Below are 18,407 nucleotides of genomic sequence, written 5' to 3'. Positions count from 1 at the left end.
TGCTTCCCATCATCCTTCTCCTGAGTTGCCCCAGAATCCTTGTGTGTAGCCTTGTTGGCATCCCACAAGTCAGCAACCTTTGCTAACTTCTTTGGTTCAATTTCCTTAGAGTTAGCCAAGTGCTGCCTCATCTCAAGAAAGCAGGCATCAAAATTAGATTCTCACAAAAATAGATTTCTCATTCCTTCAAAAGTGTTAACTCTGTAACCCTTTACCCAACCATCTAAGTTCTTCAAACATTAACACACCCAGGTAGCCCAAGGGGTACCATCATGCTTTTCGAGGATCCTAAACCTCTTAAAGGGTACTGGGAAGGAGTTTTCCCAAATCTAGCTATCAAAGCTAGCTTCACATTTTCATACTCCAATCTTTCAAGTTCCCCCCACCTCCATTACAGCATCAGTTGCAACCTGGGGGAGCCTAGACAAAAGCCAAGGAATCAGTTAATTCCCTGTAAAACCCTGAATCCCAGAGTTATATTCAAAAGCAGCCAAATAATCCAAAATATCAAGTTTCACCTCATACATACTCACAGCTTCCTTAGGCATGTGAGGTCTCTTAGGACTGCAAGACCTAGAAGACTCTGGGAGGGAACCATTTTCAAGAGACAATTTCTTCATTTCAAGAGCATGATGCATTTCCATTTCACAGAGTTTGATTTTTTGATGTCTACTTTCAGTTTGCATTTGGAGCCTTTTGAACTCTAAGGGCCTCATAACGAGTTGGGCTGTATTCCCGGATGTAATACCGCCGACTGTAATAGCCCTAGTACCGACCAGTCTGGTGGTATTACCACCGGATTACAGGTTGGGCCTTAACGGTAAATCCCCATTCCTGATTGGGTCCATTGGATCCAATGGGGAATTTTCGGTGCTAATACTGCGGGCTAATACTGCCGGCTTTAATATCGCAGAAAACAGGGATTTTCACCTCCAGAAAAAAGCTGGAGGTAAAACAGGCGATTTAGGGCCCAACTCATGATAGGGCCAGCCCTTAAATGTGGTGGTAATACCGTTACCGCCGCATTTAAGGGCTACAGCCCAACTCGTGATGAGGCCCTAACTCGAGTCTCAGTTTTTCAAGAGACACAAATTCTGGACTCAGTACTGGACCTGGTCGGGTCCCTCTGGCTAAAGGTCGAGGCCCAAGAGCAGGTAGAGGTGCAGTAGGGCTCACATCCCGAGACTCCTCCGACTCTTCTGGCTCTGCAGTAACATGTTCGACCCTACATCATCATCCTCATCAACATTATCCACATTTCCTGAGATATTGGGGGCTACAGCCCAATTTCTCATTCTTTGGATGTTCCAACAATCTTTCTACCAATTAATTTTTCTTTCCTTTAACATGGAGGTTTCTATCCTTAAACGTTTCCTTCAGTTTATTTACTGCTAAAATGATCGGGCCTCCCGTTTGTAGTTATCCATATTAAGCATGATAAAATTGCTTTTCTAGTGGTGCTTAGCCTTGTGAAGGTTACTATTTGAACAAAAGTAAAGCAGAACTCTCAATGTAGGAACTATACAATTTATCCCCACCGCTTGCCACCAGTGTTAGGCAAAAGATGATGCCTATGGAGTTATCTAAAACCCCATAATCAAAGAACACAAGAGTAAAACACACATCAAAATGCATGAGATAGTGGGAAAAAAGGCTCACACTCTCTCCAGGTAAAAAGTCCTCAAAATCCAGCAAAGTTGCTGGGGGTCTCGATAGTAAAGGGAAATAGCACATTTATGAGAATTCTCCCTAACACTAGGAGACTAAGCACAGGGAGTTTCGGGCACCTCCCTCACTTCCTGCCCACCCTGGAGCCAGAGGCGTGCCTCACTCGTGAATCCCACCAAAGGCAAAGCGAACAATGGGATCAAACCTGCTTTGGCACGCAGAGTAAATCTCAAGAAGGACCTTTCCACAATGAAATGGCAAAAAAAGAAGACCGGGCCATTGTGACAAAATTGGCACCTGGGTGCTTTACTGCAGATGCAAACACAGCCCGCGGTAAATGTACACCACTGTAGTTAAAATGAAACCACTGCCACAGCCATTCAGTGAGGAAAGGGTAATATACAATTGTTACATGAGAAGCTAGACAAAGGGGATACTAGGTAACCCCTCCAGCACCCTATTGTAAGATAGTGTGTGCTGGGTCTAGAAAGTTACAAGTGTAAGTAAAGTCAATTTCATGGCTACATTTTCAGGGTGAATCTAGACTTTTAAAAAGACAATGTGTTTGAGAGACCTGCGCTCAATCTGCAAATCTCTATCAATTGCTCTGTAAATCTTAGTACTCTAGCTGGGAAGTTGGCATGCATTTTATTATTCAGACAAAAATCAAACATGAAAATGTAGAACTTTTAAGACCAGGCAATGTAAATGCAATGTAAAGAGAAATGTAAAGAGCAATTAAATACTACCCATTAATTGTTCCTCTATTTAAACTTGTAAGGCTGGAATCGAAGGAAGTTTGCTGGAGGGGCAGATTGCAAAATGTTGGAAATGTAAGGAGATTCAATGCCACCCAAATTAAACGAAACAAAAGAAAACATTCAATAAAGTTGTTAGGTAAAAGAAAACCATTTACTATCACTTAATTTGAATAAATATGTGCATCAGACAATGATGTAAACGCAATAGCGTTAAGCAGAGTGAAACAGTAAATTTTGCTCACACCAGACATCAGGCACATAGCCATGTTCCGGATTCTCTGGAGTAGATTAAGGACTCAAGATACACTCCGAAAGCGCCAATTTGGATGTGCCATTCAAATCACTCCAGCACATTGCCTTATACTAGGCGTCTGAAACGTTGTCTCGCCAGACATTCTGTACCACAGCTTCAATCAGGACTTACAGCCATAGTCAATGGCGAACAGTCATGGGAGATGTAGTCCAAAATATCTGGAGATGCAGGTTGAAGATCCCCTGCCCTATACTAAACAGAAAGAGCATCCTCAAAAATCACAATGTGGGTCTGCATGAAATCAATGAAACAAAGATGGTATGAACCCAATAAAGGAGCAACTGTTCAAACTAATTTAACACAAAAGGATTGTTGCCCATCAAACGTTCCTAGCCCTGCAGAGAGTGTTGACAAAGTGGAGACACAAGCCACAGTCCCTGGAGGAAAATGGAAGTAGTACTCAGTAGATGTTAAAATGTATGAGACAAAGGGCATCCCTGGTGCTCCCCGTAAAGTTACATTCCAGCCTCAAGTTTAAAAACAGCCACAAGTTTGAACTCCCCGAATTCCCACTCTACCTACAACCCACTAGAGAAAGAAAACAACCAGTGCATCTTCCAGAAGGACATCCTAAGAGGCTGAGATGACTCAGAATTAGAAATCTGCTTCAGACCGAGGAAAATGAGGACATTTCAAGATGTAACATAAGGATACAGCCTTGTGCATGTTTGTTCATATTGCCCACTACCATCCTTTATCCTATATGTTGAGAAACTCAAGCTAACCAGGAGACATTTCTGCAGTGGATGTTGTTAGAACAAGAATCTCCTGTAAAACATCAGGAGCATGAAATCAAACGTGCCCTTGAAATACAACAGTAAAAGATAAGGATGACACTAAATGAACACATGCTGAAGCTCCCAAATAATCCTGAAACTGAAAAGATCTCAAAATCAATTAAAATGTGGGCAATTTAGCAGACAAGAGCAGTCTGAATTAAAGTCACATATACTTGCAGGAACGGATATATCACAGTGCCCTATTCTGTAAAGTACAATGCTTCAGTAGTTTCATTAATGAATCCCCCACTGGCGTGGTATCTCATTTTAACACTGCGAATTGCTTTGAGTTAGAGAGCCAACCTCTGACCACATATCACTTTGTCAGTCAATTAGGAAGGGCTCATCTACAATCGGAATAACTGCTTTGAGAAAAGTCCAAATGGAACCTGCCAGGCTTAATGATAAAATCTCATAGATAACATATTGTAATTTAAGTTAATTTAACCGTATTAACCAGAAACGTCTTAAACATGCTGCTAAAATGGATTTCCCAAATCTACCCTGGCGCATGCATATTAGGAGCCCACCCTAGTTATGGTGAGCAGGGAGACTCAGGGGTTACTTACCCACCTGACTCAGATTTTCCCAGGTGTCACAATGTCTGTCATGGTTAGTGCCTGCAGTTTTATTACCTCCGTCAGCTTAGACAGATTAAACCCATATATCAGATTCCAATGTTGCTGCTATCGCCAGGGCCAGCCATCAGGAGTCAACTAGATTATGGAAATGCAATGCTGATGGATGAACCAGTTTATGAAGTTCCATGTGGTGCAGAAATCAGCTACCAGGATGGTAGCCAATGTTGCTAGGCGATATCACATGTCATCAACACTGGAAAAAACTCCACTAGCTGTGCACAACTGATCAAGTTTAAAGCCCTAACCATCACCCATAAATGCTTCTATGGGAAGCACCAGTCTTTCTCAAAGCCCGGCTACAGCGGTATAAGACGCCTCTTTCCCAGCGTTCCTGCTCGCAGCAATAACTAACAAATGCATCAAGCGTACCCGAGCAGGTGGTAGATCATTCCAGTTCCTTTGTGCCCACTTTATGGAACATACTATCACTGTGTATTAGGCTTGATTCCACTCACACATCCCTCAGGAAAAGCTTGAAAACAATTTTTTTCTGAATCCTTTTCCTAGCTACACTTCAGTCTGAAAACACCCTCTCAAATACTGGCCCTTTTAGATTGATGTTTATTATTTGTAGTTTCCGTTTTTTCATGTTATAGCGCTTTGATGCCCATGGGCTATAGGGCTATACAAATAAATAAAATACACAATGGATGCCGGGAGCACATTCTTGCGTCCTTTGTTCGGGTGAGAGGCATCAGGGGGTTCCAGGTTCGAGTGCTTCTTCCAATAAGGTGCAACTGCAAGATGCAAGTCAGAAAGATTAAGAAATGCAGACTTCACGAGGCAGACCTCTTCAGGACACTTCACAGGATGGAGGACTGCGAATTCCAGCGATGATGGCCATTTGCAGACGACACCGGTCCTTCCAGTCGATGTAAAAGGAGCAGCTTCAGTACCGGTTTCCTTGATGCTAGGAAGCAGACATTTTGGGAGTAGGTGATTTATGGCACAAGCTGGCAACCACCGGAGTTCCGGGCTTGAAAGCAATCAGCGATTGTTAGTGAGAATTCTCAAAAATGTGCTAATTCCCTTCACCTTAGAGACCCAGAGCAACTTTGCCAAAATTTGAGGACTTGATTTTTTTATCTGGAGAGAGTGAGACCCTTTTGCCCCACTCGCTCATGTATTTTGATATGTGTTTTACTCTTGTGTTTCCTTTGGTTATGGAGTCTAACCAACTCCATAGGCATCATCTTTTCATTTGTGTCACACAGCATCCTCAGTGCAGTGGCACAGGGAAGCCTTTCAGGCTTTCCCAAGGTTTAAATACCTTCTCTGGGATAAACTACTGTTTCCCAGAGTAAGTAAAGTGAAACTGACTTTACTAGTCTTTTAAACTCCTAGACCCAGCACACCCTATTTTACAATAGAGTGCAGGAGGGGTTACTTAGCATCCCCTGTGTCTAGATACTCATGTAGCAGTCAAATGCTACTGTTTCCTCTCGGAATGGCTGGTGGCAGTGGTTTTACAACCAACTTCCATGATTTTTTCTAACCGCAAACTATTTGTAGCTCCGGTAACGTTAAATCGCGGGAGCCATGTTTTTCAAGATGGCGTCTGAGCGTCCCTTGTTAAAACAGGTCCCGGTCTTCTTTTATCCCCATGTCTTTGTGGAAAGTTTTTCTCTGCGTCCAAACTAGGTTTGGTCTCTTTGTTCATTCGCCTTTGGCGGGCTTCAGGAGTGAAGATCGCCTCTGGCGCCCTAGTGTCTGGGGTAGGCAGGAAGTGAGGGATGTGCCCGAAACTCCCTGTGCTTAGTCTCCTAGGAGACCGAAATGCACTCTGTGGTGTTTGGCTGGCTGACTGTCCGGCAAGGACAGCCACCTTGCTGGGGGAGTGACAGCTAGGCTGGAATAAATGGGGGAGAACTGAATAAAAGGCAAGGCTCTTGGCTTGGAAGGCACAGTCGACCACTGGACGAAGGAACCGAAGACTAGCTTGAAGAGGATGACTGCTCCAACTCCTGAACCATTGGCTTGCCCAGTGAAGCCCTGCTGCAGGTCCAAATCGCCACGGTTGCATCGACAGAGAAGCCCCTGCAAGGATTTCTCCCTTGGAGTTGGTGGGACCAATCAACTCCAAAGTAAGCCACCTGGACACTCATCTCAGAGCTAGTTGAATTTCCTCAGAGTTGCTGCAGAAAACCGTAGAACCAGGGAGAGGGACACCAGTTTGTGTGCATTACTTACAGCCACTGAAATTGAAGTTTGCCAATTGCAAGCCTTTGACTGTCCTAGTGCAGGAGTCCCCAGACCTCCTCCCTCTTGTCCCCACGATGGAGGCCCCGGAACAGCCAGATCTGCAGGAACTGCCAGGAACAGAAGTCATCAGCTGCCTCCTTCTTCATTGTAAGGTACTGTAAAACAAGACAGAGTACTTACCTCTCGCGGTAAGAGTGCTTGAAACTTTTGCAACTTGCAGGCCTAATCAGCTTGTGAACCAACATTTAATTCTTCTTTCTACAAACTACTTCTGAGAACTTTTGCAGAGACTTTTCCATTTACTTACCAGAACCGCTTTATCCTATATAAGACTTTAGCCCATTGACTTTGGCCTAGCCTATTGAATTGACTCTTCTGGTGAACTCAAAATATTTGCACTGTCTAAGAATAATTGTAAACTTTCATGTTCTGATAACCTTTGCCTTTTACTCCTCTTGAAAAGTATTCTGAATGCCAACACTACGATATTCATGTCCCCAGCACCCTTGTCACTAAAGTTACCTGTGGTTTTAGGTTGTGCCTGTGGGCCACCCCAAAAGGGTCTTGTCTGATTAAGAAACTTAGAGTGCACAGTATTGAAGTATATTTGTGTGTTATTACATAATTGCCTCCTTCTAGTGAATGTTTTATAACTGACTGATACATTAATAAGTGTTTATCCAAGAAACCTCGAGTGTAAGAGTTTATTTGAACACCTGCGATTGTAGACCTCTGTGTAACATCATTACTGCTCACATTCCCCTCTTGAGATAAGTCCGGCTGCTCAACACTCTACCAAAACTGTGTAGTACATACTTATACCAAAGGTTGGCTTGCTTACACCTGTAGTTATAGTTGTTTGTAGTGTTCCCAGAGTGTACTGCATTCAAACTTTTGCCTAACAGCCATGATTCTACTGAGATGGCCCACCAGGGAGCCAGTCAGTCCACTGGCAGTCCAATGACACTTCCGAAAGCTCTTGGGGCATACAACTTCGACAAGACACAGACTATTTGGCCCCACTAGTGCAAGGGTCGAAACACCGACAAGGGTCTTCTGAGATCAGGCAGAGAAGCAAGGCTTTGCCGGGCCAATCCCTGGAGAGGATGCTGGTCCACTGCAAAAGTCGTATCCAGATTAGCAACAGCCTGCTCCTCCTCAAAGTATTCTTGGCTCCAACATAGAATGGCTGCAGGGGGAGTCCTCCTATCCAAACCTGGAGCAGAAAGCAAGTCCAAGCCCACCAAGGGATAGTATCTGCACCATTCAAACAGCCAGTACTTGTCCAATCAGGGACATTTAGTGGTTTTACATCCACCCCAGCATTAAAGTTTCTGCCACCAAGCATGTGGACTAGGATAAGACAGAACCAGCCCCCTTCCTGTGGTTGGCGCACACACATGGACAGAAACACTGCTGCAAAAGGATCCGATTTCCTGGGCAAGTGCTTCATCTTATATGGAATTTTCGGACATGAGAATGCAGGTAGCAGTTTAGGGCACTAGCTACATTTACTAGCCATACACAGTAAATCTGTATGTAAAAAATATAAAATGTTAGGGAGGTACAAAAGTATGCCAATTGCACCGCAATAGGGTGCAGTGTGCAATGTAAAAATACAAGAATTCAAAAGAGAAACGTTTCACAGTACAGCCAGTCCAAAGAACTAGTCAGTTTCCCCATAACAAAAAGCAAAGGTTAGCTTCAAAAACAAAGCAAAAAGAGTGGGGTTCTATAGAAAATTGCAAAAATAAAATCTTTCCTAACACATTATATACAAAAAGGCAAGGAAATAGTTGAATAATGCAGTAGAAAAAACGTCTGAACATACCGACACATCTTCCTCTAGAAGAGCATCCAGATCCCTGCTGTGATAACTAGATTGGCTATCTTCGTCCATGTACACCGGAGGTTCATGAGAGGTCATAAATGTTGAAGGTTTGAAGAGGTGTTTGTTTAGAGGGTGCTGTCGTTTACCTGTCGACTAAGTGTAAAAAAAAAACATTTTGAACTCAACCCTGGAAGGAGTTTCGTTTAAACAAATGTACATATTTAACATATTTAGAAAGCAGTTAAAAATGTATACGTCCACCTGAACACATTTTATGAGTTTCTTGAAATAACATGGTATCCAAATCCATCATCTATGTTTGCCACAGGATCCTCTGCATTGCGAATGAAAGTCATAAGGCACATCCCTTCCCTGCCCCAACACATACTCAAACAGATCAGGATTTCTCCATTGCCACACAAACTACAGTAATCGCTTTCTAAATTCTGGAATAAATACACTTATTTTCTTACCACACATCCTGCAGTCTTTAACTAAGGACTGCAGGGACCTGGTTGGAGACATGCTACCTTCTTGGGCCATGTCCCAGAAGGTAGGGAAGTAACAGTTTGTTCAGAAAGTCGTTCCAGGCATGTCGGGGAGATTCGTCTGGTGAACAGTGAAAGCCAATAGTAAGAAAAAGATAAAACAAGGGCAGAAATATAGAAAATATAATGAGTGGAGATGGAGGATTCCCCACACAGAAACAGAGAAATAAATATTCAAGGACACAACCAGAGGGTGTAGATGAACAAGTTACTTTCTTATCTTGTAACGTTCTTTCGATGGGATGTTCCTCCAACGTATTCCTTATCTTTGATGTTACCCATTCCAGCTTGCTGGCCTCTGAAATTTTTTCAGTAGAGGGCGCTGCGCGTAGACTTCCCTTGAGTCGGTGTCCCTCAACAGCCTCCGTATCGGTGCCAACGTCATCGTGCGTAGAAATGGACTTGCTCAGTTCCGTTTTGAAGCTTAAACTTGCTTTGCATGAATTGGTTATTGACCTTGAAGGAGCGTAAGCTGCAACTACAAGGGAAGTTTTACTGCGGAGATGGATGGGAGGGGCGATAAGGAATACATCGGAGGAACACCCCATCGAAAGAACGTTACAAGGTAAGAAAGTAACTTGTTCTTCGAAGGGATTGTGTCCTCCGACGTATTCCTCATCTTTGATAGACTCCAATAGCAGTGGTGTAAAGAGGAGGTGGGAGTAAAATTTGAATATTTCCCTTTAAGAATGTACAGAATGCAACACAGCTTTCCCAAATCTAGTCTCCTGGCTAGTGGAGGAATCCAGGCTGTAAAATTGTGTAAACGTATTTGCGGACAACCATATGGCAGCCGCACATATGTCTCGAATTGGAACCCATCTTTGGAGAGCCGAAGAGTCTGCGATACCCCGGGTTGAATGAGCCCTAAGATGTTGAGGGAGTTCTTTCCCTGCCAATTTGTAGCATTCTAGAATGGTTAAAATAATCCATCTTGAAATGGTCTGTTTCGTGATTGGCAATCCTAATTTGTGTCCTGCATATCCTACAAACAGTTGGTCTGCTTGCCTTATCCTAGCAAGTCTGCTAATATAAAAACTCAAGGCACGCCTTGGATCCAGCCTATGCAACCTTTCTTCCTCTTTTCCTGGGTGGGGAGGAGGATAGAACGAAGGTAAAGTTATTTTCTGAGTAATGTGGAATTCAGAGACCACCTTTGGGAGAAAATTAGGCTTCACTTGTAAAACAACCTTGTCTTTATGAAAGATTGTATGAGGAGGTTTGCAAGTTAGAGCTTGTAATTCGCTCACTCTTCTGGCAGATGTTAGAGCCACTAGGAAGACTGTTTTAAGAGTGAGAAATCTTAATGAACAGGAATGGAGTGTTTCAAAATGAGTACCCATCAGAAAATGTAAGACTAGATTTAGGTCCCACAACGGAACTTGAAAAGGCTTTGGGGGATAAACATTAGTTAACCCTTTTAGAAATTGGATTACCAAGGGTATTTTGAAATATGAAGGCTCCTCAGAAGTACGCTTAAAGATTGACAGCACTGCGAGGTAGCCCTTGATCGTACCAATTTGAAGACCTGAATTTGCTAAGTAAAGCAAGAAAGATAACACCGTTGGTGTATTGCATGAAAAGGGTTCAATATTCTTTTCTCTACACCAGCTGCAAAAAATGTTCCAACAGCAGCGGTATAAAGTCTTTGTTGCTAGCCTTCTAGCTGAAAGCAACACCTCCATGACGTCATCCGGGAGATCCCAATCCTTGTATCTCAACCTTTCAGAAACCAAGCGTGAAGGTTAAGGGTTCTGATGTCTGGATGGAGAACCTGCAGAAAAAAAACATACATATACCACCAGCTACCCACCTCTAACACACCGAAAGGTGGCTACTTGTCAGAAATTTACCTCACAGTAGGAATTTCATAGGATTATATCTCCCACCATAGACAAAGAAATGTGTTTAGCATATTTTAATTATTATATCAAACAACATGGTAAAACAACATAAAAAACCTATTTCCAGCGTTCGTTATTTGTAGAAACACAAATGGGCGGAAGAAGCAGACACCAAAACATTTGCAATGTACAATTAGCGTGATGTTAGTAATGGTGTATTTTGATCGCATTTTCAATTATACAACAACATGGTATAATAGCGTCGATGGAGAACCTGACCTCCCTTCTGCGAGAGAAGATCCTCTTTGCGGAAGACGAATTGGAGGGCAGATGGACATGTCCAGAAGATCCGGGTACGACGTTCTCCTGGCCCAATCCGGGACAATTAGGATCATGGTTTTCTGGAATCTTCTCAACCTCCTGATCATTTGAGGAATGACAGGGAATGGAAGAAACGTGTACAGGAGTGGAAACTCCCACTCCACTACGAACGCGTCTCCTAGAGCTCCTCTCGGGGGAAATTCCCTTGAAAAAAACTGATCGCACTTCCTGTTGATGCTGGTGGCGAACAGATCCACTTGAGGGGTTCCCCAAATGGTGAAGATCTCTTGAAGGACTTCCTGAGCTAGCTCCCACTCGTGGGAAACAGTACTCTGCCTGCTCAGAGCGTCTGCCGTCAAGTTCTTCTCTCCGGCTAGGTGAACTGCCGATAGAGAGATTACTTCTTGAACTGCCCAAAACCAGAGCTGCATTGCCTCTTTGCACAGTGGCAGTGACCCTACGCCTCATCTTTTGTTGAGGTAGTGCATGGCCACTGTGTTGTCCGTCATTATCAGGACATTCTTTCACTGTACTTCTGTCAGATAATCTTTCAGCGCTAGTCTGATTGCCCTCAGCTCCAACAGGTTGATATGTAGTCTGGACTCCAATGGAGACCAACGACCGCTGATGGTCAAGTCGTTGGCATGGGCTCCCCACCCCTTGAGTGGGGCATCCGTGACTACTGTTATCTCCGCAAAAACAAAGAGGTGATGAGTGGAAGGTTTAGACTGAATCTTAACCACTGGCGTTGCTCTGGGCAACCCTCCAGACCACCGTTATTCGCCTGCCAAGCCATTACAGAAGGGTAAAGGCCATATGCAAATCAGGCTTGGCCCCACCCCAAAAGGGGCAGTCCAGCCCGAACTGCTAGGTCACATCCCTTCTGCACGAGAACACAAGCATCCCCAAACATGTGACCTGGCAGTTTGGGCTGGACTGAGTGGGGTGGGACCAAGCCTGATTTGCACATGGTTTTTCCCCTTCTGTAATGGCTTGGCAGGTGAAGAACGATGGTCTGGAAGGTTGCCCAGAGCAACGCCAGTGGTTAAGATTCAGTCTAAACCTTCCAGCCATCACCTCTTTGTTTTTGCTTTGTCACCCCAAGTGGGAAGGGTATGCCCAGACGTGGGCCCCATGCCTGCTGGGCCTAGAGACCCAAGCTACTCCTCACTGATGAGGCCCAACTAGGCTGAAACATGTTTGGGGATGCTTGTGGTCTCGTGCAGAAGGGATGTGACCTAGCAGTTCGGGCTGGACTGCCCCTTTTCGGGTGGGACCAAGCCTGATTTGCATATGGTTTTTCCCCTTCTGTAATGGCTTGGCAGGCGAAGAACGATGGTCTGGAAGGTTGCCCAGAGAAACGCCAGTGGTTAAGATTCAGTCTAAACCTTCCAGCCATCACCTCTTTGTTTTTACTGTTATCTCCAGCCATGGTTGCCAAAACTGTTCTTTCAAGATGTTCTCCCGACAGGCCCACCACTGAAGGTCTCGAGCTACTCTGTCCGGGACTTGAAAGAGATCTGACATTCTTCCTGAGAATTGCGACCATTGGGTAATTAGTGCCCATTGGAAGGATCTCATTCTCAGGCGAGCCTCTGGCACTAGGAAGATGCAGGATGCCATGAGACCTAGCAACCTTAAAAAGTCGAAGGTTGGTAGACGTTGGGCATTTTGAAACTTGGTGACCATCTGTAGAATATCTTGAGCCCTCACCTCTGGTGGCGAGGCTTTTCCCAGGGAAGTGTCAGGACTGCTCCAATGAACTGGAGTCTCTGTGATGGTATCATCTGTGACTTCTTTAAGTTGAGGGAGAAGCCAAGCTTGTGAAGGAAGTGGCAGACAATCTAGCTGGATCTGAGCTTGTTCTGAAGATACTGCTCTGATCAACCAATCATCCAGGAAGGGGTAGACGTGTATCCCTTCCCTCCTTAGACTTGCAGCCACTACCGACACTAGCTTGGTAAAGACCCTCGGGGCGGAGGTCAGCCCAAATGGCAGCAGAACTCTAAATTGATAGTGAGAGTTGCCAATTGCAAACCTTGGGTATTTCCTGTGTTTGAGATGGATTGGCACATGGAAATAAGCATCCTGAAGGTCTAGAGATACCAACCAGTCCGGAAGCTGGAGGGCCTGAAGGAACTGAGAAAGGGTTGCCATCTTGAACTTGTCTTTCCTGAGGAATTTGTTCAATTCTCGCAAGTCCAAGATGGGTCTCAGTCCTTTGTCCTTCTTTGGTACTAGGAAGTAGGGGGAATACCAACCCTTGTCCCTCTCCGCTACGGGTACCGGTTCTATGGCACCCTTCTCTAGCAGGTCTACAATCTCCTGCATAAGGAGCGGGTCTGGAAACTTCAAAGAATTGTTCCCCAGTGGATGACTCTGAGGGGTGTGTGTGAAGGGCAGGCAGTAACCTTGGGCAACTGTTTCCAATGCCCAAGCATCTGACGAAATAGCCTGCCATTCTGCCAGATGTTGAGTTAACCTGCCCCCTACTGGTATCTTGTGAGGGGAGACCTCAGAGGGGTTTAGAAGCGGCTGACGCAGATGCCGAAGGTAAAGTGGCACCTACTGCTGCGGCTTTTTTACCTTTTCCCTGTCCACTACGGGTGAATAGTTTCTGGCCCCTTTGAGCTGGCTGTCCTCTCCCTTTTCCGAATACGGAGTAAAAGCGAAAGGACCTACCCCTCCAGGAAGCTCCTGAGGGGCGATTTGGAGTCTGCCGGATTGCAGCCCCAAGAGATTTTGCTGCTGCCTTGGATGTTTGTAATCTCTCCAGGCTGTAATCAGCCTTCTTAACAAATAACGAAGTGCCGTCAAAGGGCATGTTCAGAAGTCTGGCTTGTACATCTGTAACAAAACCAGACTTCCGCAACCACGCAAATCTGTGGATTGTGGTACTTGCCGCCATGGCCCTGCTGATGCTGTCAGCAGAATCAATGCCTGTTTGAAGGGACTTGCACATTGCATCCTTTCCATCCCTGATGATGTTTAAGAATGCTTCCCTTTCTTCTCCTTCTGGGAGACAGTCAGCCGCAGATGAAGCACACTCCCAAAGTGTGTGGCTGAATCTTGCAAGCACGCAAGTGGCGTTGATAGATTTAAGAGCCATGTTACATGCCGAAAATACTTTTTTTGACATGGCATCAAATCTTTTATCATCCCTGTCCTGTGGAATAGTAGGGTATGCCGACCTACTGTTTGATGAAGTTGCTGCTTGTACAACTAAACTCTCTGGAGTTGGACGCTTGCTCAGATATTCAGGATCTGAAGCAGATACCCTGTATTTAGCAGAAAGTTTTTTATTTACTGCAGGGATAACTTCAGGAGTTTCCCAATTTGCAGAAATGTTTCTTTGTAGAGCAGTATGAAAAGGAACCACAGGATCCTCCTGTGGACCTTTATCTAAAATATCAGTAAGGTCATCCTGCTGAAAAGAGGGTGTAGGTGTAGACCACCCCATGAATTCAATTATTCTGGCCATCAGAATCCTATAAGGGGTCTTAGCATGCTCTCCAGGGTCTGGTTTAGCAAAGTCTACTTCTGGAGAAGTATCTAAACCACTTGCCTCATGTAGAGAGTCCTGAAGATCTTTTAACCTGTTTTCCTCCTCAGAGATTAATTCCTCTGGCGTGGGTATTTTAGTCCTTTGTAAACCAAAGGGTCTCTCATGGTCGGAATCCTCCCCTTCCTCATACATAGAGGACAAGGCTCTAAAGTAGTCAGACCTAGGATAAGGTTTAAAACCCATTTCTAGAGCAGAAGGGGCCAAATTGGTTGTCACTGGCTGAGAAAACGTTGTGGTTGTCGACGTGGAAGTCAAAGGCTTCGACAATCCTGAAAAGGGCACCGAAAAAGTTTGCCGAGACCTCGATGTACTCGAGAGGATCAGAATCCTACTCGGCGTCGTCGAGATAGTCGATGGCATTCTCGACGTCATGGTCGAAGCCTTCGACACCTCTACTGTCTGAGACGTAGTGACAGTTGTAGGTCTGTCTTTTATCGGAGTCGACAGTGTCGTCGAAGACGGCGTTGATGCAACCGATTTATGCGTCGAAGAACCCTTCGACAAAGGTGTCGATGATGCAGATTTGTGAGTCGAGGAAACCTTCAACAGCGCCGATGACGTAGTCTTACTGCCTTTACTCGAGGGTTCACGAGGCTCTCGGGTAGTTTCTCTCGCCGGGTTCAATGACTCGCTGCGTTTTGATTTTTTGGGGTCCTTCACCCAGGGTAATACTTTTAGACGTCTCCGAGGGGGTCGAGGCCGCTTTCTCAAAGACGCTAAGCATTTTCTTACGGAATTCCTCCCACTTAGCTGGAGAGCTGTGTTTCTTGGGGCAGGTGACCCTTTCTGGGGAGGTAGAGGAAGCAGAAGAAGCGGGAGATCTACGACGCCTCTTCTTCGAGTGTTTTGATCTCGAAGACTGATGACAACCGCTTTGAGATCTTGAACGGGAATGTTTCTTTCGTCAACGAGGAGACGAATGTCTCGACTCAGCCGAAGAAACTTTCGAGGGAGTAGAAGTTTTAAAGCTCTTACCTTTTCTAACTTCCCCTTACGCTCCTTCAAGGCTTTCGCCATCATGGACATACAGTCCTCGCGTTCCGAACAGTGATGCTCCGATCCAAGGCACCACAAACAGATCCTGTGAGGATCCGTTGACGACATTTTCTTCCCACAGTCACAACATTTTTTGAAGTCGGACTGTGGAGTCGATGGTTCGGATGAAGAAGCCATCGTATTAAGATAATCTTCGGAGAATAATAAGGATTTTCCTGAGGAAAGGAACTGAGCGTCACGTTTCCAAGGCCCACGAAGCGCGGAAAAACAGAACTGAGCAACGGACGCTGCGCAAGTCTATTTATACGCACAATGAGGTTGGAGCCGATACGGAGGCTGTCGAGGGACACCCACTCGAGGGACGTCGACGCACAGCGCCCTCTACTGAAAAAAATTCCGAGGCCAGCAAGCTGGAATGGGTAACATCAAAGATAAGGAATGTGTCGGAGGACACAATCCCTTCGAATGTACCATATGCGTCACTATTGGTAAAATAGTCTGTGAGAAACCAGAGTGTCTCTCACACGCTAGTCCACAGGGATCTCTCTCTCTCAAGTGTCCAGGGCACAGCCATCGCCTTTGGATCCAGAGCCTGGGGGTGGACCAGTGCCAGAGGATCACCTTGGGTGAGGGATCATCGGGAAGTGAGGGTGAGGCAGCCGATGGTGAGACGCAGTATTCCTCCCTATTTTGTTTATACAACCCATCCTATGTTTTAGGACGCTCCAAGGTCCCAACTCTCCCCACCGCTGTTATTAAAACAAACACTGGGCCGAGGAAGAGGGTGACAGAGTAACATTAACTTTCATGCATCGTAATGGACATGTTCCAATTATCTGGTCAGGCAAAGTCAAGCACTTGACTCTTAAGTGCATACACCGGATACCAATTATCTCTTCTCACACAAATAAAAGGCAGAACCCAAAAAGACACTGAGCAAGGAAGAAAAAGAGTACGAGCAGGGCTTCCAGGACAAAGGAAAACCTACTAGAGCAGTGCATCGGACCAAGGGATGGGAGCAGCGGGTCGATCACCCCAAGAGTTCCTTACTGGAGGTCAATGCCTCTGAAAGGCCACAAGGGACATGTGGAGAAGATAAATCCCACAAGTGAAGATTGCTTTGTGTTTCAAGGATGCCAACAAAACTCCAAGGTGCATGGCAGAGTTGGAGAGGTAAGGCCAAGCCTGTGGTACTAACCTTGAGTCGTGAATTGGGAATCGCAAAACCAAGAAAGAGACGCACACAGCCGGTGAGTTGGCAAGCAACCTGAAAGACCGGTGTGTGTTAGAAGTTTGAAGAAGCAACATTACATCAGAAGTGAAAGCTGAACGCGTGTGAATGAGACTCGAGGAAACGCAGACCCTGTGAATTAACTTTTGAAGTAAAAGACAGCTGCAAAGCCAGCAATATTAAGTAACGAAGTGGTCCGGCGAAAGGATGTAGCCCACTCAAAAGGCTCTGTGAAGAGTTTAAAGCGATAAAGTGAATGAACAGCAAAAGAGAAATAAAGAAGTTTAACTCCTAGAGAAGGTGAGAGTGAAAGTTGAACTGTAAACAAAGTGTAACACTGGTCGCAAGAAATCACAGGAGCTATGTTTTTCAAGATGGTGCCTTAGGGACGGGCCCTTTGTTTAAACGGGTCCCGGTCGTCTTTTTTCGCCATTTCTTTTTGGAAAGGTCCTTCTAGTTTGTCTCTGCGCGCCAAACCAAGTTTGGTCCCTTTGTTCGTATGCCTTTGGCAGGCTTCAGGACTGAAGTCCACCCTTGGCGTCTAAGTGTCTGGGGTGGGCAGGAAGGGAGAGAGGTGCCCGAAACTCCCTGTGCTTAGTCTCCTAGGAGACCCACATGCACTCTGGTACGATTGGCTGGCTGACTGTCCAGCAAGGACACCACCCTGCTGGGTGAGTGACAGCTAGGCTGGAATGAAAGGGAGAGAACTGTTTAAAAGGCGGGTTTCGTGGACTGGAAAGCAGAGTCGACCACTGGAACGAAAGAACCGAAGACGAGCTGGTAGAGGATGGCTGCTGCAACTCCTAGACCGTTGGTTTGCCCGGTGAACCCCTGCTGCAGGTCCGAATTGCCAAACTCCATTCGACAGACGAACTCCTTCAAGGACGGCTTCTTCCTTTGAGTTGGCGGGACCAATCAACTCATAAGACACCTGGATACCATTCTCAAGGCTGGTTAGGATAAACCAGGGAGAGAGAGACCAGTTTGTGTTCTTGAATCTACAGCTACTGGAACTAAAGTAACTCCATTTTGTTTGCTTTCTTTAATGATCCTGTGCAGTGGAGGGGTCCTCAGACGTCCTCCCACTTGTCCCTACGACAGAGGTTCTGGAACAGCGAGATCTGCAATAACTGCCAGGAACCACGACTTCAGCAACATTTTTATCTTCATACAAAGGTACTGTGCCAACCCGATTGAGAGAACGCCACTCTCGTGGTGAAAGTTTGTGAAACTTTCCCAACTCGCAGGTCTAATCAGCTTGTGACCCCACAAATTATTCTTTTTTTGCCTAAACTACTGAGAACCTTTGCAAAGACTTCACCATTTGATACCAGAACTGCTCTTTCCTATCCAGAACACTAGCCTATTGACTTTGGCCTGGCCTATTGACTTCAATTGAACTCTTCTGGTGAACTGAAACTATTTGCACTGCCTAGAAAGTATATGGAATCTATTCTACTTACTTTTGTCCTTTTTGCTCATTGCTAAGTAACTGAACTGCCATTTGGCTCCTATTTCAGGGGTGCTCAAACGGTCTCAAAAGCTTAGGGGTTTTGTACTGTAGTGTATTGGTATATAATATTAAGTTGCCTTCTTCTAGTAAAATGATTTTCTAAATGATTGTGTAATAAATTAATAAGTGTTTTACCAAGAAACGTTGAGTATACGTCAGACCCTCCAGGATATTGTGGCATGAAATGGCAAATT

The 18,407-nt window shown here is 45.2% G+C and overlaps 1 protein-coding gene across 6 annotated transcripts in view; it reads right to left on the bottom strand.

Annotated features, from left to right (window-relative positions):
• Positions 1 to 18,407, bottom strand: part of ZZZ3 (zinc finger ZZ-type containing 3) — a 707,971-nt gene that overhangs the window by 284,614 nt on the left and 404,950 nt on the right. For all 6 annotated transcript variants that reach the window (XM_069641671.1, XM_069641666.1, XM_069641669.1 and 3 more), the window contains exon 9: positions 8,196 to 8,348. In XM_069641671.1, the coding sequence (XP_069497772.1) occupies positions 8,196 to 8,348 (153 nt within the window). The remainder of the gene's footprint in view (positions 1 to 8,195; positions 8,349 to 18,407) is intronic.

The sequence above is a fragment of the Ambystoma mexicanum genome, chromosome 1q, assembly GCF_040938575.1.
Source record: "Ambystoma mexicanum isolate Mex_15411 chromosome 1q, UKY_AmexF1_1, whole genome shotgun sequence".
Taxonomy (NCBI): Eukaryota; Metazoa; Chordata; class Amphibia; order Caudata; family Ambystomatidae; genus Ambystoma; species Ambystoma mexicanum.
The sequence above is the reverse complement of the archived record's forward strand: the minus strand, read 5'-3'. Positions and strand labels throughout refer to the sequence as shown.